Here is a 23327-nt window from a genome sequence, read left to right as displayed (position 1 = left end):
AACTAACGATTACAAATTGGGCTTGGATATGATGGGCCGGCCCATGATTATATTCCAGGGCTCTATTCTCGTCTTTCCCTTATTTTTGATTAATTTAATGTTCTCTAATCTTAGCTGAAATTTTTTGATTAATTTCTGTTGGACGTAAATCCCTTACCGTGTAGAGCTTCCGGCAGGTGAGGGGTTGTATTCTCTCTTCAAGGGAAGGGCGTGCTTGAAGCTGCCCCAGTAGTTGCTCCATGTAATCTCTAAACTCTGGACATCTCTCTTTTTGTTATATTGGGACACGACTCTACGTATGGAGATCAGTTTGGGTATATATTTTGGGAGAACTGTAGTAGGTGCCATGGCATGCACTGATTCTGTTCGATTAAATGTATCTTAAAGTAGTTTAGTTTCTCCTGGTTGTTTTTGTATTCTATTCATCATAGGGAGATAGCCCTAGCAAGGTTTTTATGTTTGAACTGTATAAATTCCGTCCTTCTGTGCTTAGATTGGGTGAGTTGTGTGTGTATGTGGATTGGTGGGTGTGCGTAGAAGGCTAACAACCCATTTCAAATTTGCTTGTTGACTGAGTACATTCAGGTTATTCAAATTTGCGTTTTTCGAGTTGCTGAAACAAAGAATGCACTGAGTCTTGTTTGTTTGAGTTATCAGTGTTGGGAATAGAGTTGTTGAAAATTGTTGTGCAATCAGTGTTCTTTTGTATGATGTAGTTTTATTTAATGGATAGGTGCCTAAAGGAGCAGGCTTTGTCTCTTTAGAGGATGGTGAAGTTTTTTGGATATTCTTTGATAACTTTTACTCCATTTCCTTCTGTCATCCTAAAAATCCATCGCAGATTTTCATTTCATATCTATTGCAAAAATTCACATAAGTTCCTTGCTGCTTTCGTTAAAGATCATTGTCAACTACATGCAAAAGCAGAAATGGTGACTGACTGCTATAATCCTCCTTTATTCAGGTAACTCTTTTTAACAATTCTATCATTGTTTACTTGATTACTTCACATGGTGACAGTACTGATTTTATGAAACTGAGTTTATTTTTGTTACTTGATTCCTAGTGTTGCTCCTATGATGGACTGGACAGATAATCATTATAGGACTCTTGCCCGGCTCATATCGAAACATGCATGGCTATATACAGAAATGCTTGCTGCTGAAACAATTGTTTATCAAGAGAGGAATTTGGTAAGATTGGATCAATTGGGATTTAGTACAAATTGATTTCCTGCAATGAGTGGCTTGTTTATATTTGTTTACTCAATGATTTTCCTTGTGTGGTGTTGGACATAACTTCATTTTTCCATCTTAATCTCAATGATGCAATCTTTCCTTCATTTCTTATGATATCTTTACCTTGTCTAAATCTGTATATTGTTCTGGTTCAGGATAGATTCTTAGCATATTCTCCTGAGCAACATCCTATTGTCCTTCAAATTGGTGGGAATAATTTGGAAAACCTGGCAAAAGCTACTAAACTTGCGAATGCTTATGGCTATGATGAGATTAATTTGAAGTTTGTACTTTTCCTTATAAATTATACGTACAGTTTTCTACTTCTATTTTGTCTAAATGGTTCTAATCAAAACGCTGGTTATGGCTATGATGAGACGAATTTCAAGTTTGTACTTTTCCTTATAAGTTATACTTATGGTTTTCTACTTCTATTCTGTCTAAAATTGTTCTTATCAAATTACCAGTTGTGGGTGTCCCAGTGCAAAGGTAGCTGGACATGGATGCTTTGGTGTTCGGCTTATGCTTGATCCAAAGGTTTGGTTACTTATACAATTCAATTATTAAGTAAAGCAAACTTTGGAAGTTTTCTTTGCCAGTTTTCTCTTATACAGTTGCATCTTTGTTACAAGGAAAGTTTGTTGGCGAGGCTATGTCAGTGATTGCTGCAAACACCAATGTTCCTGTCAGTGTTAAATGCCGAATCGGTGTTGATGATCATGATTCATATAATGAGCTATGTAAGGTCCTCTTGTCAATTCCTCTTCCCTTTTTGATGGAAATTGGAAACACACTTTAGTTAAAATTCTATTAAGAAACTTTTACCGTCTAAGAGATTTTGTAACAGTTTGTTAATGCTACCCTATGAAAAATGGTTTTCTCCTCATAATATTTATGGGATTTATGTTGCACACTTGCATCTTACTAATTTTTGTGGCTGTAATTACATCCTAATTTCAATGAAATAGACACATTCTGCTATGTATAATATTCATAACAATGGAAAAAAAAGGGTAAACAACTCTCGTGTGCAAGGCTCCCACAGAGGGCGGGGTCAGGGACAAGCAGGATGTATGCGAACCTTACCCCATATAATCTGGGGAGAGACTGTTTTCAGGAATTGAACATTTGAGCTCTAGGTTGTCCTTAGTTTTAATTTTCATAACTAAGAGAGTTGACATAGATATTACTATGTTTCCAGCTAACGTTTCTGAAAGCTAATAAGACTAGAACTCCTTATTCCATTGTTACTATGTTTCCTTATGGGAAACTTGTTGAAAGACTCCTTGACTTTATGTTAAAAACTTACTAACGACCCGACTTGAAAGCCTAAGAATTAAATAGGACTTAAAATAAGACTTGACCTGCTAAACTAAAGAGTATCTTGAAAAATAAAATTACGCAGTTGTTTTTTTTTTTCAAAAAGCTAAATCCCCTAGTTATCAAAATTGAACTTGTGGACATAGTCCCATTTGCATCACATTAAGCTCAAACGTGCATTCTATCTCTAAAGAATTTCATTTTTTCTTCTTATGTCATCAAGTCAAACTGATGTCATGCCATGCAGGCCAAGCCAAGCCATGCATAATTGGTGGTTATGTTTTTATGCTAGCTAAGCCAAGCCCTTGAGTACTGCTGGCTAATCTTTCCTATTCTTGGTTTTATTTCACTTTGATCGTTTATTCTTTAGGGCATATGAGCTGCTGATATTCTCTTCTGAATATTTATGCAAGGGGAACTGGTATTCTAGCCTGAGTTCTTTTATTTTTTTGAAATTTCTGCTTTCAGGTGATTTTATTTATAAGGTTTCATCTCTCTCCCCAACAAGGCATTTTATTATACATTCACGCAAGGCACTGCTGAATGGAATCAACCCAGCTGAAAATCGAACAATTCCTCCACTGAAGTATGTGCTCAATAATCCTGTTGCCTTAAATGTTGCTGAATAAGTGTTCTTCTCTGTCAACAGTAGTCTAGCTCAGAACTATTATTCTGAGTATGGCTTGTTATTTAATTTTTAAGGCTTTCTATGGATTGAAAATAATATGCTGCAATTTGCAGTTGACAACATTGGGTTTATGATTTGCAGATACGAGTACTTTTATGCCCTCTTGCGCGACTTCCCAGACCTAAAGTTCACAATAAATGGAGGGATTAATTGTATTGATGAGGTACTCTTGACATAATTGTTTATCTCGTCTGTTAGATTAAGATACAAAGTATGGTAGAGTATTCATTCGTTCAATATGTGGTGTTTAAATGCCAGTTTTCAAACTGTCACCCATTGGTGCTCAAGTACTGTTGTACACTGCTAATATAATATGATATTGAAGTCTTCTGATGGCAAAGAAATTTAATCATGTGTTTCTTTTGCCCTACTTTCCAACAGGGTTAATTTTCTTTGGACAAAAACCATGTAAAAGAGTATCAAGTTTCTCTGGTTGAATGGAGTATGTTGGTTGCAAATTAATTTGATGTATTACAGGTGAAGATCTGTAACTTAGAATTAGAATTTAAGACAAAAAAATAATTAAGAGAAAGGTGGAGGGATTTGAGAATGGAAGATATAAAGCTTTAGTATTAATAATTATCAGGCTCGTCCAATAGTCTGAATGCTGAGTTTATATAGAAAAATGTGGAAAGCTCTAGGCTAAAATATTAATGAAACATGTTAGACGATCTCATTTATTAGAAGAAAGTTCATATTTTTGATAGTACGTCTAAAATAAGTACACCTACTATCTTTCGGTGATGGTGGTTCTCCGTCAAATACAACCTGTTGAAAATAACTGACTTCATAGCGTTAAATTGAAGATAACTACTCAAGAAATTTTAGTTCCAGAGTAAGAAACTCATCTTCAGCTATCCGAATGAAAACTACCTTGAGAAGAAGCAACAATCTCGTCATTTAGAATGACTTCACTTGCATCCCTTTGGTGTGACCATGGCACATTAGGAACTAATGTGTCTATATGAAGGAGGCTCATAAGTAAGGTGATAAACAAGACTGGCACTCAAATGGTTGGATATATCAAGTATAAATGCATAAAGGTAGATTTTGCAAATGATGGAAATGGCCCAATAGCTTTACTATGCAATTTCTGGAAGGAATTTTGTGGTAGGCTTTCAGGACAAAGACGAATCATGACGTATTTTCTAATTATTCTAGAAGGTTGTATTATACTCCTGATATTTATACTTATCAGGTCGAACATCACTTCAAAGCTGGTTGACGGGACTGGGGAATATGAATATGGTCTCATTTATGACTTTCTTTTGTTCAAATCTGGCTCCTGCCTTGGATTTCAATTTACCCTTGATCATTTTATATTCTTAGGCTGGATTTTTTTTCCCTCTTTTTCTCTCTCTGTTGCCCTTTTCTTCTTATGAAAAACTAGAGCTCCTTTTTTGTTTGAATTTTATACGAGATATCTTTTAATTGTTTTATCAAGTTATTGCTATACTTTTGGTTGAAAGATGAAGTGAATTTCTTTAAAGGCACCAAGAAAGAGCAGCCAAAATAAAACCTAGGCATCTGAAAAAGCATCAGATGCAGGATAGTTATCAATGACATTTCCATCTACAACTCCACTGTACCAGGACGATATGTAATAATGCCAATCTTTTGTAATATTGTGTTCTGTGTGTATGTGATAAGTTTGATAAACTTTGTGTTGTTTGCTAGGAATTGTGGAAAATAAAAGGTTTCTCTAGAACTTTGCTTACTTCTGTAGAACATATCTTACAGCACACCTAAACATGGAAATTACCTTACCTACTATCTTTGATACTTATAGGCATAGGTTTGCATGTTCGCTACAAGCCTGATCAATAACTGACTTTTTCATATGCTTTTGGAGTTCGATTTTATAAGTTTCTTATCAGTAGGCATTGTTCTTTCATTGACTATGATCCCTGTGACATGGTAGAGACATTTTCAGTATTTAAGTTATATTTGTGCACTTCTCTATTTTAGGTAAAGGCAGCTCTAAGAGAGGGAGCTCACGGTGTGATGATGGGACGTACTGCATACCAGGAGTATGTATTGCATGTTATATTTTCCCTGTCCTTTTTTTTTTGCTTATTCATCATCAGGTTTTTGAGACATTATAGATTAGTCTGTGTGAAAAATGACAGGCTATGGAAAACTTTTCTTATAGATACAAGTAAGGTCACATGCTTATTTTTCCTAGCAATTATAGCACATTCATGATTTCTTTTTGTGCACGAGTCATTACTTGATCTTATTGTATATTACTTGGTATTATGAGCAGTGACGTCTCTCATTCAATAATATATCTGACAGCAAGTTCGAATTCCCACATTTTTTTTTCAAAAAATCCTGATATTAGATCATGCTATGAAAGTCAAATTACTAGGCTCTTAGTGAAAACGAGCAAAGTAATAGGAGTAACAATCCCTTATATAAATCCTCAAAGTTCCCACAAATTAATGTTTTTCTTTTTTGACAAGAACATAAATTGTGAAAGAATATGATGGATATATGTGAGCTTTCTAATGATTGCCTACTGTTTGTCTATAAAAGCCGATGTTCAGAAAGTTGACTCGGAACATTTTACATTTTTGACAGTACTTGGAATATCTTGGGACATGTTGATACTGCAATTTATGGTGCACCAAGGAGTGGTCTCACCCGTCGTCAGGTTTACTGGTGTATTTTTCTCTTAGATACAATATGACATATTTTGTCAACTTCATCTAACCATTTATTTATTTACTTTTAGGTCCTTGAACAGTATCAGGTATACGGGGATTCTGTGCTGGGAAAGTATGGACCTAGACCTCATGTCAGGGATGTGGTAAAGGTGAGGACGTGATGTGTCATTTCACTTATTCTTCATCATAATCATAATTATAATCAATGCCTTTGACCTAACTACTTGAGTGGCTACAGGAATCTGTAAGAGAAATTAGTGGGATCCACTACATGAATTCTACTTCGACCTTCAGTCCTGTATAAAGTTTCACTATTGACTAGTTATATAGAGAGCCTGCCCTTTCTTATCACTTTGATCTACATTATTTCTTATTGCATCCAATATTTTTTGCACATGGTTGAATGGATTCTTGAATCTTGACAACTAAGAGCATCAGAGCCTCTTATAAAAGTTTCATTATGTAAAGCACACCTTTCCCCACATAATATGTCGAGAGGTTGTTTCTAGAATTGAACTTGCTATACACATTTAATATTCTATTGTCGTTTGCTCCTTTTCCTGACTCCTATGGGAAGGTGTCATGTTTATTTCTTTATTGTTCATCTCATGGAGCTACCTTTTACAATCATATCATATTTTGGGGCTACCACATGACGAGTTTCCCATCATACTGCAGCCTTTACTTGGATTTTTCCGTTCAGTGCCCGGGAATGGTCTATGGAAGCGAAAAGCTGATGCTGCTTTACTGCATTGCAAGGTATCCCGAATATTTTAAAGCGACTCAGTTCATTTAGAATACAAGGTTTTACTAACTTTTAAAGTCTTGATGAATTTCTAAAAATACAGTATCTGGATAGTTTCAGTCACCATGCAATACCTACCAAACAACTCTCTTTTGTTTGCCTTTCTTTAACTTAAGTGATGGCTATGAACTATGGGCTATGGCTCACATTTTGCTATTGGCCGAGTGCCTGGCTGCCAGCATTGTCTACGATCTTTGGTCTGAAAATTGTAGTTTTTTATTCGTAGATGTGAGAAGCATGCTTCTGCTATTATGAGCTGTGTCGTTAGTGTGTTATGCTAGCTAGGAGATTGGTTGCATGGTGGTACCAAACAAATCTCTTAACTCTGGTTGGTATAATAGCTGTGTCGTTAGTGTGTTATGCTAGCTAGGAGATTGGTTGCATGGTGGTACCAAACAAATCTCTTAACTCTGGTTGGTTTTGTACATTTGCTTGCACTTGTTATTCCACTAAATATCTTCCTGGACACCATAGATGCTACGATCTCTAGATCTTTGCGAGCAATTTATTATCAACACTGGATATGTGAGCTACATACTGGGCGGTTAATTCTCAAAGTTTTGAAACATGAGAGTGGAATTTGATGTCCATAGAATAGAGGCTACAACTTAAGTTTGCTGTGGATGCGGACTTCTTGTTCTATACACAGCCACTTTCGAGGTCCAGTGAACCTTAGATAGGGGACAAAAATCAATGCTTTGACCTTGAAAGAAAGATACTTGTAGAGACAGATCCAGTTTGAGGATCTCTAGTTGCTTAATGACCCTGCTGACAGCCTCCATGGATTTCACCAAGTGGATGTAAGTAAAACCCAAATACTGTTTTGTTGTAACTTGTGTCATCAATTTAGCGGAATGGCATTTTTTACCTTGGCATGATATATGCATCTGTAAAATCTGAATGGGCGCCATACTTTATCCAAATGTTATATACCCTGAGTGCTCATTCTGGTTTTGGCACAAAGAGATTTATTCCATGTTGGCATTTTTCTCTCTTCTCCAATGGTGGCTGTCTTTAAATGGCAACAATGCTTTATTACTGACCACCTTTTTCTTCCTTTTGCCATTATTTACGCTTCATTACCCAACTTTAGGTCTTGCTTTTAAAAACTTTCTATGATCCTTTCTGTTTTCCTGTCTTTGTTCCCTAATTTCCAACTGTAAGAACAAAGAGTTTTACATTCTTATGAATTTCACAGACCGTCAAATCCTTCTTTGATGAAACCCTAGAAGCAATTCCAGATTCTGTCTTGGATTCACCTGTTGCAGCGGCACCATCTGGTCGTGACGATCTATTTGCTAACATAAGTACTTTGATGCCTCCCCCATGGAAAGTGAAAGAAGAAGAGGATCTGTGTGCTTCATTTTAGTATGTTTTCTCAATGCATAGCTTGCAGTGCTACATTGCATGTAATTTTCCACATTTGTTACATTTCTTTGGAGACCGGCTATTCAGTGCATGTAACAGTATTGAGTGGTCGAGTCAAGCACATTACTTGATTATTTTTAAAAAATCCAACTTCTATACCTCTGTATTGTATGTAGGATTATATATCATTTGAATAGAATACCTACAGCTGGAAAAAAGGTATTGCTAGGCACAGACATTTTGTATTACTTGATTATTCTTTAAACACTCTGGTGCTTCTACCATTCCATTGCTGCGTTAGTATCTTATTATTATGTGATTATGTTGCATAAGCGCATCCACAACAACTTCTCTTAACATATTCTTTATAAGACAAGAGAATGAGTAATTTTATAGTTTTACGGAATTACAGTTTAACAACACTTTACATCAACTCCCAAACCGTCCTGATTCTCTAGTTGTAACTTAATATCTGATCAATTTTACCAGGGCATTAATTTTCAAATCCTGTTTTGATCTCAAATCATGTGTTGATCCATGGAAGGAATTTCATGTAGCCCCAAGATTGCACAAAGTTCCTAGTTTTGGTCCAATTTTATTCAAACATAATTATTGTTACGCTCTTAGCCTTAGGGTCCGTTTGGAGCACGATAAGCTCCGAATAAATATAAAACTGACAGTCTTTGAAATACTATCAAGATTCAAGATTACGCTAAGCTAAGAAGGAGAGAAAAAAAAACTCAGAAGAATATGTGTTTTTGACGGAACGATTGTGTTAATTTTCAACGTTGAAAAAAAATTGAACTTATTATTGTTTTGGGGCATTAGAGCAACTGCAGTAGTGTTAATTTGCTAACCCAGCAAAAATCTATATTGAGTCTCACTTCTATTACATAAAAAGTCAAGGCAAACACTTCTCTCAATACAACCACATCAACAAAACACATCTCACAATATAACCACATCAACAAAACACAAATTTCTATACATTTTCCTTCCCACCGAACATGATGGCCAACAAATTCCCATGCCCTCCATGTTGTCCCCAATAAAACTACACCAAAACAGTATCTTTCAATATAAAACACATCTCCCAATATAGCCACATCAGCAAAACACAAAACTCAATATAACCACATCAGTAAAACACAAAACCCCATACATATTTGTTGGCCCAGATAAAATAACACCATTACAAGTGCTCTTATTGCTCTGTTTTACGAGCGGTAATGTCCCAATTTTTCAAGGGTTTGGTGGGACAATATGGGAAAGCGGGCCCACTAGCTGGACGGCCCAGCAAATGCCCCAGTAAACAGAGCCTTTATTTCAATTTTACCAAACAACACTTTACCTCCGAGAACCACTACAAGACTGATCGGTTCAAACAAATTACAGAGCCAACGAAAGCTACCGACTAGGAATCAATGAAAGAGAAGGACGTCGATCATTCATGGAACTCTGAAACCAGCTGGATAGTCGTTGGTGGCTCTCTCACAAGTTCCGTTACTTTCGAGTCTTCTTCTATTCCGGTCTCCGATGACGACAACGATCAAGCCATCGTCGATTGGACTTCCCAGTCTCCCCCTCTTATCCTGTGCCCTCCCTTGACTGATCCAAATCCCTGCGAGATCACTAGTGAGTCCCCGAGTTCCACTTCTTCTCCCTTTATTTGTTTGTTTTCGCGGAGAATGTGTTTACAGGATATATCTTCACGAAAAACGGATAATTGAGTTTAATTTTTTGCCTTAAAAGGATTCGATCAAAGTGTGTTTGACTACTATGAAAACCTAGAAGTGAAAGAAAGGAAATGGAATATGAAAATCTCTTGTAACTAACTAAGTTTGAATTCAAAGGTATTACTTAAAAATTACTGGAGTTTAAGTTGCTAATCTTAAATGGAAGATTCCAGTCTTGCAATGTATCTTCTTGTAGCTTTAAAATTTTAGCCATATACAGTTAATTGTTACATTTGGATGCAGTTTAATAGAGATTAATGCATAATGTTGTTGAATTAGTGGAGAATCCAAGGATGAACTCTTTCGGTCTTTCTGAAACTTTCAGCATTTCTTTATTATCAGTTGGTGATTGTGTGAATAATTTGAAGGAATTTTACTGTTAAAGCTTAATGATCTGTTGATATATTCATGGCTATATTCTTATGAAATTCTATTCAGCATAGAGATTTGGTGGTATCTGCAATACAAATTTCATGTTATTGAATGATTTGCTTGTTAAGCTAAAAGTTATTTCGTATGGATGGTTAAACAATGTAGTTTTTAAGAATGGTTTTTGGTTATGCTTGCCCTATGTATGAGGGCTTTGGCTTTAGCCTTTAGGGATTTATTGCCTCATTTAGGACTGTAACGATTGTCAAAAAACTCTTGAAGCTGATGATTATTACTATATATGTAATTATATATGGGGGTTATGGTGATTTATTCCTAAATTTATGAGTTATGACTGATGACTGTGAAAGAAAACTTTCAACTTTTTCACTTTTATTGGTGGAGTAAATATGTAGACCGAATCAAATGATAAAAAAATAAAGCAAAAAAAGGCAAGCTACTCCTGCACACAAGTCTCTCATGGTGGAGGAGTCACGGAAGGACATGCCTTACTCCTGTGTCGGCATTGCAAACAAGCTGTTTCCAAATTCTAAACCGCTGACTTCTGGACTGCAGTGAAACAATTTTACCATTGAACCACATTTTTCCGCTTTTAATTATTTTCCGAACAACAACCAAACCAAATGACACTATATTTTAACTATTTCTTTGGTAGAAATTTTCGCATATGAGGTTAGTTTTTTTTGAAAGAAATTTAAAACTGTAATCTCTCTACCAATTTGTGGCTTCAGAATCATAGTTGAATTTCATTTTGTGGAGTTCAGAATTCTTGTACTTACCAAAAAAAAGTTCAGAATTCTTGTGATGGCTACATTTTGGCTTTGTGGCCTGTTAATGATTATGGTATGGCATAGGAAAACAGTTCTAAGACTGGACCTCTTTCTTTCTTCCCGAATGATGAACTGCATCAGAATCTCTTTTTTTTAAAAAAAAAAAACATTTTATTTCACACAATTCACCGTCACCCTGATTTTACAAACCCTTAATGAATGATAAAAATTTATTGTTTTGCAGTTATTTTTGCAAAGAAACATGAGGTCGGACAGGTTTATGTTCGGAGTACTGCTCGTGTTTACGAGATTTACTATACACCTGAAGTGGGGAGTAGCAGTGAATATCTATGTACAGTTCACTGTGGCATTACTGCCAGAGACGACCAGGTGCTTCAAACTACTGATACTGAAGGAACTGTTGTTACAAATGTGAAGGGGGTTTGTAAAGAAGCGGATAGCAAGAAAATGAAAATAGACACTAATTTGAGCACCAATGAAGATGACTGGGTTGAAGTGAAAGTCCCCAGTACCTCCTTGATTGACAATGGAAGTAATTTTCTGCCTTCGAATATCGCCACAAACCCAGGGAAAATCTCTCAGGTATTGTTTTTGTTCTGGCATAGATTGATTCATAAGTAAGTTTTTCTGTCCCCATGTTTAAGCTGTCTTGCGGTGCAAATTTTTTTTGGTTGTAATATATTGCTGATTTGATAAAAAATTTCAGGATTATTATGAGGCTACAGCGGAGATAACTGATGCTAATCCATGCATGTCCCTTACAGTTCGGCTGCTTTCTCTCCAAAATAAAGGCTTCATATGTGTTGACGAAGTCTATGTATTTGCTGATCTTGCCGATCCAGCTGATGTGGAAAGTCAAACAGGTTCATTGGACAACTCAGCTGGAAGTTCGCTTATGGCCTTGCTTGTGCCTACTTTTTTGCAGTTATCTAAATCAACAGGTGTTGGTCAACAAGAAAAGAGAGACACTTTTGGTACATGGGAAAGACAAATCCCTGAGGAAATTGGGTCGAAAGCTATTAATGCAATGAATGCCTTGAGCAAGGTCTCACACAAAGAATCTCCTGATGTAGTCGATCATCAAACGATGAAGTTTCCAGATATGAATTCTGCTGGACCAACCAATTCTGTGAAAACCCCACAAGTTTCAGATGCAGAATCCAGGCCTGATGTACCAGATAGGCGTGCAGAAGAAGTCCTTGAACATCTTGTTTCTCGAGTGAGCAGGGTAGAAGACCTTTTATTGAGGTTTGAAGAAAACATGCTAAAGCCCATAAACAACATTGAAGTGAGGCTCCTGCGGGTAGAGCAGCAACTTGAACTACTATATAAGAAAACCCAAAGCTCTGGGGTTCAAAATTGCACAAGATTTGCTGCTCCTGATTTTTCATGCTGTGAATCAGACCACAACTCATTTTATATTGATGGCAGTGATCATTTAAAAACATGTGAACTTGGTAGAAAGGATTTAGCTTCAAATGCGTTACCAGGTTCTCCTGATGATGATCAAGCATGTTCTGTCAACACTGCCCAGTTGCACCCTTGTTTTGTAGTTACTGCCCCTGAGTTTTCCAGTGATGATTGTGATGAAGAAAATGATGCTGTAGATCTGGTGATGGGGTCTACCAAGATTAAAAGCAAGCATGCCATGTCTATTGATGATAATTTGGCAGCACTAGATGGATTATCATCTTTAACATCAATGCATCTGCAGAAATATTTACAAACTCCCGAGATTAAAGCTCCTGAATTTCCAAATGAGGAAGGAAAGAATGATACCAAAGCCGCTTCGCCAAGAGTTCATTCTGAAATGCGGACAGATCCTTTGATTGAGGGAACTGAGTGCATTAAAACTTCAGTTTCATCAATATGCAACACTCTCTCATTAGAAGCTGAAGAGAATGGGAAAGGCACTCACCATGGTGACAACTTTGAGAGAATTCATGAAGGATTTAACAGACAATGCCATCGTAGTGATAGAGAAGAGGGTGCTTTCCATGGCATTACTGTTGACTATACAGCTGCTTTGCCGCCTCAGAATGAGAATTGTGATGCAAAAGATATCATGAAATCTGGAGAAGTTGGTTATAAAAGAAGCTCTCACGGTGATGACAACTTTGAGAAAACTCATGGAGAAGTTGACGGACAATGCCGTCAGAATGGTAGAGGATATGTTCCTTTCCACGCCAAAACTTTTGACTACGCGGTTGCTTCGAGCACGAGGAATGATACTTGTGATGCAGAAGATGGTGTAAAAACTGGAGTAGTTGGCCATAGACTAAGCTCCCATGGCAATGATAACTTGGAGAATGGTGATAGAGGATTTGACATACTATGCCATCATAATTATCGAGAGGCTCCTTGCCTTGCCACACCTGTTGACTCTGCAGTTACTTTCATGCCTCATAGCGAGTCTTGTGATATGAAAGAAGGCACAAAAACGGGAGAAGTTGGCCATGAAACAGGCTCTCACGGTGATGATAACTTTGAGGGAACACATGGAGTATTTGACAGAAAATACCAACTTAACGATAAAGAAGATGTTCCTTTCCATGCTACTACTATTGACTGCGTGGTTAGTTCAATGCATAGGAATGAGATGTGTGATATGAGAGATGGCATAGAAACAGGAGAAGTCAGCCATAACAATAACAGTGTTTTGAAAGCTGATAGCTTGGGCCAGTTCACCGGAAATTGGATTGATGCGGACTCTGATATCACCCATGAAGCAGCTGTTGTAAGGCCTGCATTTGCTGATACTACTCACAAAGTTTCAGAAGAAGGGTCTAACGAGCATGTTCTCCAGGATGTTCTAGAATTCCCACGTCCTACTTCCTCACTGAATTTTGAACTTCCAATTCTAGATGTCAGATTCATTTCTGAGGAACATGGCAATAACAAGTCTTCCCTAGAAGCTCTTTTAGCAGTGTCACTGGGTTTGCAAGTTCAATCTCCTTCTATTGTGGAAATTTTTGACGGCCCTCAAATTGCTGATAAAGGTGATGACCTGATTTCATTGGATGATGTGGATCAGTCCATTCCTATAGCTGGTGGCGAACTTGCAGCAGTAGATATGGACTATTGCACTTTAACTGGTATGCATGTCAAAGTGGAAGATGCAAGACCGAAGGATTATAACGGGCGCTCGAACCTCGACCGGGAAACGTACGCTGCAAGTCTCATATAGTAAGTTCTGACTGCATTGATGCAAGACCGTACATAATTTAGCTTGGACAAAGGATACCAATCTCTAGTTTGCCCCCTTCAATGTCTTTACTGCGCTGCATAATGGCGGTTGTTCTTATGTACATAATGGCCCTAGTTGATTTGCTGTTTAATGTCTAAAATCCTATTTGTGTCTTTATTTTTTGCATTAAGGAGGGGAAATCTTTATTTGAAATTTTTTGCATTTGGACTTGTACAATAGTGGAAATGTGGAATTGTGGGCTGAAATTGCCTAGAATTTTTTTAATCCCAGCCCTCCATTTCATCCTATGGTTGAGAACTCAGCATCACTCCCCACCCAAGTCAAAATAAAGTCAAACCCGCCCACCCAGTTTTTTACTCCTCTGCCTTAATAGAAACTAAGATCTTGCTCTCTCCTGAAGAAGTCGTCATCCCTGAAGTCAGATGTGATCGGACTTGTTGTCCGGTAAGATCGTCTCTGCATCCTTGCTAGATGTGAATCTACTTCGACTGACTAAGCTGTTGCTAAACGTGACAATTCCCATTGCTAAACGTGACAATTCAGGGGATGTCATCGGAATCTCGTGTCGGACATGGGCAGGTCTTTTGATATCGCTGAGAGCAGCAGCCAGTAAAAGCCGCCATTGCGACCATCGACCTATACTTGTCTTGTTTGGTTGGATGGATCCTTATCTCAGAAATTATGAAAGTTTTATCAATGGAATTCACCTTCACTTACCCAGATGCATGGAGATGGAAGATTCATGGAAGAGGACATACATGTCAATTTCACGTCCATTAGATAAAATGGAGGGTTGAGATATAAAAAATTATAGCTAATTTTAGCTACCAGGATTTCAGCGTCCCCATCCCATAGAATAGTACACAAATAACTGAATTTTTAAATATGTTAGCAAATAGTCACCTCTAGACATATTCTTTACAAAATAAAAAAAGTCACCCTCAAGAGATAAATGTTTGACACAAAATTTATATAATATTTAGAAAAAGAAAGGAAAAAAACTCAAAATATAAATATAAAAAATATAGAAAATACTGTATATTCCTTCATTATTGGCTCCGTTTGGCACAGCGGAAAAATTGATTTTCAATGCTAGCGGAAATGCTGTGAAAAATATGCTGAGCTTGAAGCTGTGAAATATGCTGTGAGGTGTTTGGTGAAATAAAAACTGACGGTAGCGGAAAAACTGTTGAATTAAAGTATTATAATATTAGTTTTTTATATTTATATTAAAAGTAATCTAATAAATATAATTCTTATTAAAATTAATTTTAAGTATTCATTTAATTAATCAAATATAATTTATATTTAAAATTAATTTGAAGTAATTTTTAATTAATCAACTTAATTTTCTTACATTTATTGTATTTTTTAATTTATATTTAAGTAATCAATTAATTTTCTTATATTTATTGTATTTTTTAATTTATCATTATGTATTAAAATTAAACACCTATAAAATTAAAAGTCTTAAATATAAATATTTTATTTGTATTTTTTAAATTAAATTAATTTTATTTTAATATTAAATTTACTGTTATAATAGTTATAAATGCATAAATATAATTAATTTATTAAAAAATAGTTTTATTTAAACCATTAAACACAATTAAGTGGGTCCCATTAATAAAATAATAATACTTTTATCTAAAATGTGTGGGACCCACACATTAAAAATTTTTTTAAAAAAAAGCTGCAGCTTTTTGGCGTGGGACCCACGCCAAAAAGCTACAGCGGCAAAACCGCTGTATAAAAGAAGCTCCCAATGGGAGCTTCTTTTGCGCCAGCGGATCCGCTGGAAATTTCCAGCGGATCCGCTGGCGCTTTTCGCCTGTTTGGCATGACGGAGCCGCAAAGCGGCTCCGTGGGCGGCTCCGCTTGTGGAGCCGCCCTGCCAAACAGGCAGATTGTCCCATTAAATAGAGGGAAACCAATGAACACAGCGTTTGCTTTTTTACTTGCAAATTGGCGCTTCAGAGAAGCCCTTGAAAGTTGAAATCCCTAGAATTCAAGTTTAGTGGTTCTCAGTTCTCACACATATCTGCATTTTTGTACGCCAAACGCTAGGGTTTTCCTCAGTTTTTGGGGATCAGTCTAGAACATGGAGGCTGCGGTAGTCGACATTGGCTCGAAGCTGCTCAAAGCTGGACCGGCAATCCCAGATCAAGCTCCCTCCATGGTGAGTTGACTATTTCATTAACTGAATGCAAGGAAAACGTGTTAATATGTACATGCGTCTGTGCTACTATGGGTGATTTTTTTTTTTTTGTTTTATGAGTATTTATGTGTTTCCAGTGTGTGATGATAGTTTTTTCTCTCCTTTCTGGGTACTGAATAAACGAAGGGGACATGAATAAAGATATAGAAGGAAAAAGAAATAGAAAATCTAAAACCTGGAGTTATTTTGTATGTACTATGTAGTCGGATTTGTGTTTGTGTAGTTCTTCGGCATTTATTTGGTCGCTCTGAAGTTTCTGAATATGGTGAGAGGTGAAGAAATCAGCGAGGATTATTGCTTTATAAGTGAAAAAAAGGAAAGTTATTGTAGGGCACCATGCAAGGGGTGTCTGGTTGCATCAATTGCGTGTAATAGAGAACAAAAAGTACTGAACTGATTATCCAGAATATTCTAGATGAATGGAGCTCCCTGACAATCTCTTCGAGTCCTTTCCAGCCCAACATTCCATGGGATTGTTAATGGGATAATGTAAGGATCATGCTTATAGTCATTTGCTTTACAAATATATCTACTTCATGGTTGCAATTGAATTGCTTTCAGCTTTTAAATTTATGGATTTTGCCCAAAAGACAAACCAACTTTTACTCTTTTTCTTTGAGCGACTATAATCACTAATTTCAGTTGGGAAGGGTTCGTTGTCATGCTTTTGTGGGTTATGGGGAATGATGGATGAACCAGAGCTAAGGGAAGCTGGTATTTTAGGGCCATCTTCTGTATTTATGAGTATTTATGTGTTTCCAGTGTGTGATGATAGTTTTTTCTCTCCTTTCTGGGTACTGAATAAACGAAGGGGACATGAATAAAGATATAGAAGGAAAAAGAAATAGAAAATCTAAAACCTGGAGTTATTTTGTATGTACTATGTAGTCGGATTTGTGTTTGTGTAGTTCTTCGGCATTTATTTGGTCGCTCTGAAGTTTCTGAATATGGTGAGAGGTGAAGAAATCAGCGAGGATTATTGCTTTATAAGTGAAAAAAAGGAAATTTATTGTAGGCACCATGCAAGGGGTGCCTGGTTGTACCAAATGCATCAATTGCGTGTAATAGAGAACAAAAGGTACTGAACTGATTATCCAGAATAGTCTAGATGAATCGAGCTCCCTGACAATCTCTTCGAGTCCTTTCCAGCCCAACATTCCATGGGATTGTTAATGGGATAATGTAAGGATCATGCTTATAGTCATTTGCTTTACAAATATATCTACTTCATGGTTGCAATTGAATTGCTTTCAGCTTTTAAATTTATGGATTTTGCCCAAAAGACAAACCAACTTTTACTCTTTTTCTTTGAGCGACTATAATCACTAATTTCAGTTGGGAAGGGTTCGTTGTCATGCTTTTGTGGGTTATGGGGAATGATGGATGAACCAGAGCTAAGGGAAGCTGGTATTTTAGGGCCATCTTCTGTATTTATTAGTACTCATGTGTGGCATTGTTTGTTCTGCTGTCTTCATTCGCTGTTATTTGCCTTTGATTATTGATTTTAATATGCGTATCTGTTATAACATTAGATAATACCTACCCAAATGAAACGTGCGCTGGAAGATGGATCTGCTGCTGATAATTCATTATTAGAGGATGTTATCGTTGATCCAGTTGTGAGGGGCGTTATTAGAGACTGGGATGCCATGGAAGATCTGTTGCACCATGTCCTATACATTGGCCTTGGTTGGGAAGAGGGCAATGAAGGACAAATTTTGTTTACTGATCCACTCTGTACCCCAAAGGTTAGTTGAATATTCCTTTTTTTTCTCTCTCTTTTTTTCTCTCTTTTTTTTTTTTCCTGTTGATAACTTGATATAGCTATTCATGGTAAGTTTTAAAAAAAATATAATGTAGTTTTCTTGTCATTCTTCGTAAGTACTGTCATCCCATATTTGTAGGAAGAGTTACTCTAACTGCATCATTATTTCTGCAGCATTGACTTCTCTGGGAAAACCCCGTCCCTCCTTTTCCCCACACTTTTTTGGAGGAGGGCAGGGGATATGTTTTGATGTTAGCTTTCTTTTTCTTTTCTCAAAAAAAAAAAGATTTTGCTAGTTGGCAATGTGATTGCCGAATCAATGATAATGCATATTGGTGATATTGCCTGTCCTAATGGGCCGACAGGAGTGATTGAAGGGTTTCCAATTTCCAAACCATCTTTTCTACTTCGTTCTCCTGGGCATAGCTGAGGGGAAGTGATAACTGATAGAACTTCTCAGATCATCTTAGAGTCTAGTGTACGTTTATGACCCGTATTATGTGAGTTGAGGCAAGGTAAGAAGGGTGTCATTCGCTGTTTTGCATATTTTTTGGCTTAATGTCACGGGTTGTATTTTCCCCTAATTAAAATTTTGATAGTGATTCTTTTCAGGCTGTTAGAGAACAATTGGTGCAGTTGATGTTTGAGACATTTAATATTTCTGGATTTTATGCATCGGAGCAAGCTGTCTTGTCCCTTTATGCAGTTGGACGTATCTCAGGATGCACTGTTGATATTGGTCACGGGAAGATGGGTGTGTATTTTTAACGAGGCCTCCTTTAGCTTATTATGGTATTATGAGCTTTGTCTTAAAAACTCAATTTTGGGTTCCTATTTTGATGTGTTGCTTTACAAAGAGATAAATGTCTTCTAAAGCAACTTAGTCGGTTTAAGTTAATTAGCATTTTTTGTATTTTCTTTTGTTCCCTATTTTGTTAGATATTGCACCAGTAATAGAAGGCGCTGTTCACCACATCGCCTCCAGAAGATTTGAAATTGGTGGTACGGATTTGACAAAGTTACTTGCACAAGAACTAGGAAAATCAAATCCCATGATAAATCTCAATATTGCTGATGTTGAGACGTTAAAAGAGCAATATGCTGCTTGTGCTGAAGACGAAGTCGCTTATGAGAAGACTCAGCAGTCAAGTGAGAGAGAGCAGCATACTCTTCCTGATGGACAGGTTTGTGGTTTCCCTTTTCCCCTGGACTTCTTATTCCCCATAATTTTGTGCTTTCAGTTATATTCCTTTACAGCATTAGACCTGGATGATGGCTGTATTGGCTGTTTCTTTTTACACACAGGTTGACCATGGTTGTTTTCTTTTTAAAGATTTTATTTAATCTGTCAGCGATCATGTTTTCCCGTTTCTTTATGGCTTTGATTGGTGTTCTTTATTTCCCATCTTTTTAAATGGTTGGTATTTATGAATATCGTCTTTGAATTGTCAAAATTCAAATTTTCTAACTTTCATATTAAGTTCTGTAACATTTTAATGGCTTTGGATACTTATGATAGTTTTATTTTACATGAGTCTCTTTTTGCTGGTTTGATGTTTGTGTATTTTGAATGTGCCCAACTGCACTTGGGCTTCTACCTGGCATGGCGCCTAGCACCTCTGGCAGTTGGGGCCTTGCAACATGGAGACTGCCTTGTCCTTTACAATACTGGTCCTGTGCAGCATCAAGAAATCATAATTCTTTGAGATTGTATATTCCACCCTTTAAAGCACAAGACAAAGTAGTGGTGAATGAATTTTAAACTGACTAGACAGGAGTGGTTGGCATAAGACAATAGTATTGTCTGTTAAGTATGAAGTGGTTTTTGTGTAAACATATGAGGATGGAACCTCCCTCTTTAGGCAGGGCAGTTCTATGCATAGGCCATGTTGTATTTTTAGCCGTCCTGCTCCTGCATCCTGTGCCTTTGTTATACAAGTTAAGAAAAGGTGAGTTAGGCATGTACATATAACAACCTTTAATGTTGTCTCAGGTGATAACAATTGGAAGAGAGAGATACACTGTCGGAGAGGCTTTATTCCAACCATCTATATTGGGTTTAGATGCCCATGGAATTGTTGAGCAGCTTGTTCATAGTATTTCATCAGTTTCTTCTGAGAACCACCGGCAGCTGCTTGAAAATACAGTGCTTTGTGGTGGCACAACTTCAATGGCTGGTGAGGTTTTACTTTCTTTTATTACTTGTAAAATTGAGATTCAGTAGATTCCATGTTTCCACCTCCACTATGGGAGAGTCTTGGGTCCCTTTTCTAGGATTAATTGTGATGAAGCGTATATCTGGTGTTATTGATGTTTGTTCGAAACCCAGCCCCCACTTAATGTAATGAAAAGGATCTAGCTAATGGGACCAACAAAATCTCGAATGTTTTGGCTTTGAAGAGTGTGAAGACTAGGTATCTCTTGATACATTCTTTTAGAAGTTCTTTCCATATTCATTGTAAGTTCACTTGGTCGATTTTTGCTCTCTTGACCGTGCACCCTGTTTTGGGGGCAGAACAGATGAAATGTTATGTAGTGGCATATCCATTCACTCTCATGTTTATCCATAAAATTCTTATCATTAGCTACACATACTGTATTAGTTCATACACAGGATTATGGGGGAAAGCAATATAATAAGCTTGAATTTTGGCTTATAGTTGATGCCAATCAGTTGGCGGAGGCCCTTGTTGTTGATATGTTGTTTGCTTCTTAGTGGCTTGGATAGTTTCTATGTTTTGTGTTAAGATTAGTTACTTTGTCATTCGACCCAATAAGTTAACTTGCTGGGTTAGGGCATTTCACATCATTTATATATATATATTAACACTCCCCTTCACGTGTGGGCTGGGCAATCCGACGGCCCAGCATGTGCACAACAAACGAGGCCCAACACCAAGGCTACTCTCACAAAAAGCCCTCACTTGGGATAACAACAAACACACACAAAGGCCCACACTTGAGGCAACAACAAATGGAGGTTTAAATTGTGGAAGCTAAGGTTTTAACCCAAGACCTCCCTCTCCGATATCATGTAAGATTAGTTACTTTGCTATTCAACCCAATAAGTTTAACTTGTTAGATTGGGGCATTTCACATCATTTATACATATTTTAACATTCTGAAAAATTTGTTGTTGCTGAGTTGACTTTCTTAACGACGATGAATCCACTGGCTGGTTGCTGGCTTTGTTGTTGCTCTGATGCAGGTTTTGAAGACAGGTTTCAGAAAGAATCTAGCCTGTGCTCATCAGCCATCCGTCCTGCTCTTGTTAAGGTATTTTTTGTACTTCCGATTAATTGATCTCTACTCTACATGTCTTTTCTGGGATGTACTAATGTACAATTCTTGGGTTCTTTTTTTATTTGTGTTTGCTATATATTCTTGATAGTCCTGATTTCAACTTCATAATCAAAGTCATTATCACCACTTTCAGTGTTTGGCATGTAAGTATGCGCATGAATGATTTACCTTAGTACTCTCTACTTAAGATGTCTTCAATTCTTGGCAATCCTTAATATGCATGAATGATTTTCCTTTTTGAATTGTTTGGGGTATGATTCAACAATCAAAATGCTTGTATATAGAAAATTCGTTATGTATAATGTTAATACATGTGATTTAGCCAACACATCTTAAAATTGGATCTGTTTTAGTGGGAGGGTGGAATTGAGTTTGAATATTACTTGAGATTATATTGCTTCCTCATTTGCACCATAAATGAGCTGCAGATTTTTTGAAGGCACGGATTATTATTTCTCATGAAAAAATATTGTTGCTCGACAATAGATGTCTTTTGTCTTTCCCTCCAGTGTCTGAAAATTGTATTTCAACCTTTTCTTATCCTCTACATTATTTTCTCCTGTGCAATTTACTTAAAACTTTTGATGTTCTGTTAATTACAGCCTCCAGAATATATGCCAGAGAACTTGGCAATGTACTCAGCATGGGTCGGAGGTGCAATACTAGCGAAAGTTGTGTTCCCACAAAACCAGCATGTCACCAAGGCAGACTATGATGAAACTGGGCCATCCGTGGTTCACCGGAAATGCTTCTGACTGTTCTAATTTCAGTTATTTTGTTGAATGTATGCCCTCACCCTCTCCTGTTGTATTATAATTGATGCTAATGGTAGTTAAATAAAACCTTCAGCTGGCAGTTTCAATGTAGATGAAATTCGCTCGCTATCTTTCCTCCCTCCCCTATATGGCTGTATCACTTGAAATTGATCAGGCTCCCTGTATGCCACAGCGGATACCTTCTCTGGCTTTTTGATGCTTTGGATTTTTCTTTTTTATAGGAGGTTTAAATACTTGAGCGAATTGATAATACATCAATTTTCTGCTGATGAGAAAAGGGTATGTAGACTCTTGCCATCCTCTCCTCCCCAACTCCCGCGAACCCCTCTTGCCACGCATAGCATAAAGCGAGGTTGAAGCTTCGCTTGATTAGTATTTTATATTTGTACTCCATTCTAGTATTTTATACTTGTATTCTAATGGAGTGCTGTTCAATTCTTTTTGTCTAGTCTATGTGCTACTATGATCATGTCCATCACAGGGAAAATTCTTTGGTTAAGCTTTTGAAAAAGCAACATGAACCCTAAAATGGGTTTGCTTTTGGTGATTTTAAGATATGAAAAAGAAGAAAAGAAAGCTACTTGTATTAAAGCTTTGTTGTAGTGACCAAACACTTGGCCACTTCTTTGCCCATCATTCTAGGCTCACCCTCATGTTTGGGTCAAAATGTAAGTGACATTTTTTGTGTTGGGCTATATTTTTTTTTTTTTGAAATACCATATAAAAATATGTTTCCAGTTGAAATCGAATTTTGGGTACACATATGTCTAATCCAATCGATTGTCAATCGAGTCATTTCTCGTTAGTTGTTTGGCCGTATTTAGAAGTTGGAGGCATTAGCTCCCGTGCTAATTATTAACTATGTAATAGGAGTTGAATATGCACAAGGAAACAAAAATGTCAACAATATATATAGTTGGCACCCAGTACACAAATTGGCTTCAGTGAAACAGGCCAAAACCTTCATTGGCTCCAAATAGAATCTGAAGCACACAAGGTAAAAAATAAAAGCAAGTGGACAAAGGTCATGCTGCTTATAGGCTTAGTTTGGT

At 36.9% G+C, this 23327-nt stretch overlaps 3 protein-coding genes across 8 annotated transcripts; all 3 read left to right on the top strand.

Annotated features, from left to right (window-relative positions):
• The first annotated feature begins 91 nt into the window (after positions 1-91).
• Positions 92-8394, top strand: LOC120015172 (tRNA-dihydrouridine(20/20a) synthase-like). 3 transcript variants are annotated; one of them, XM_038867409.1, is made up of 13 exons: positions 92-241; positions 734-964; positions 1067-1193; positions 1394-1521; positions 1706-1775; positions 1876-1978; positions 3027-3144; positions 3328-3409; positions 5215-5276; positions 5830-5902; positions 5984-6064; positions 6594-6674; positions 7919-8394. In XM_038867409.1, the coding sequence occupies exons 2-13, from the start codon at positions 768-770 to the stop codon at positions 8087-8089; spliced, it is 1293 nt and encodes a 430-aa protein (XP_038723337.1). In that variant the 5' UTR covers positions 92-241; positions 734-767; the 3' UTR covers positions 8090-8394. The 3 variants fall into 3 exon arrangements, with proteins under 3 accessions (XP_038723337.1, XP_038723338.1, XP_038723339.1); XM_038867410.1 differs by having other exon boundaries at positions 93-241; positions 842-964; XM_038867411.1 differs by having other exon boundaries at positions 94-241; positions 901-964.
• Positions 8395-9422: 1028 nt separating this feature from the next.
• Positions 9423-14458, top strand: LOC120015472. The gene is made up of 3 exons (XM_038867921.1): positions 9423-9723; positions 11229-11587; positions 11712-14458. The coding sequence occupies exons 1-3, from the start codon at positions 9513-9515 to the stop codon at positions 14190-14192; spliced, it is 3051 nt and encodes a 1016-aa protein (XP_038723849.1). The 5' UTR covers positions 9423-9512; the 3' UTR covers positions 14193-14458.
• A 1675-nt stretch (positions 14459-16133) lies between these two features.
• LOC120015738 (actin-related protein 7-like) lies at positions 16134-22552 on the top strand. 4 transcript variants are annotated; one of them, XM_038868284.1, is made up of 7 exons: positions 16134-16392; positions 17964-18179; positions 18796-18950; positions 19136-19380; positions 20190-20373; positions 21405-21472; positions 22102-22552. In XM_038868284.1, the coding sequence occupies exons 2-7, from the start codon at positions 18076-18078 to the stop codon at positions 22252-22254; spliced, it is 909 nt and encodes a 302-aa protein (XP_038724212.1). In that variant the 5' UTR covers positions 16134-16392; positions 17964-18075; the 3' UTR covers positions 22255-22552. The 4 variants fall into 4 exon arrangements, with proteins under 4 accessions (XP_038724212.1, XP_038724210.1, XP_038724213.1 ...); XM_038868282.1 differs by having other exon boundaries at positions 16137-16392; positions 18809-18950; XM_038868285.1 differs by lacking the exon at positions 16134-16392 and adding an exon at positions 17702-17838.
• Positions 22553-23327: the final 775 nt, after the last annotated feature.

The sequence above is a fragment of the Tripterygium wilfordii genome, chromosome 14 (genome assembly GCF_013401445.1).
Source record: "Tripterygium wilfordii isolate XIE 37 chromosome 14, ASM1340144v1, whole genome shotgun sequence".
Taxonomy (NCBI): domain Eukaryota; kingdom Viridiplantae; phylum Streptophyta; class Magnoliopsida; order Celastrales; family Celastraceae; genus Tripterygium; species Tripterygium wilfordii.
The sequence above is the reverse complement of the archived record's forward strand: the minus strand, read 5'-3'. Positions and strand labels throughout refer to the sequence as shown.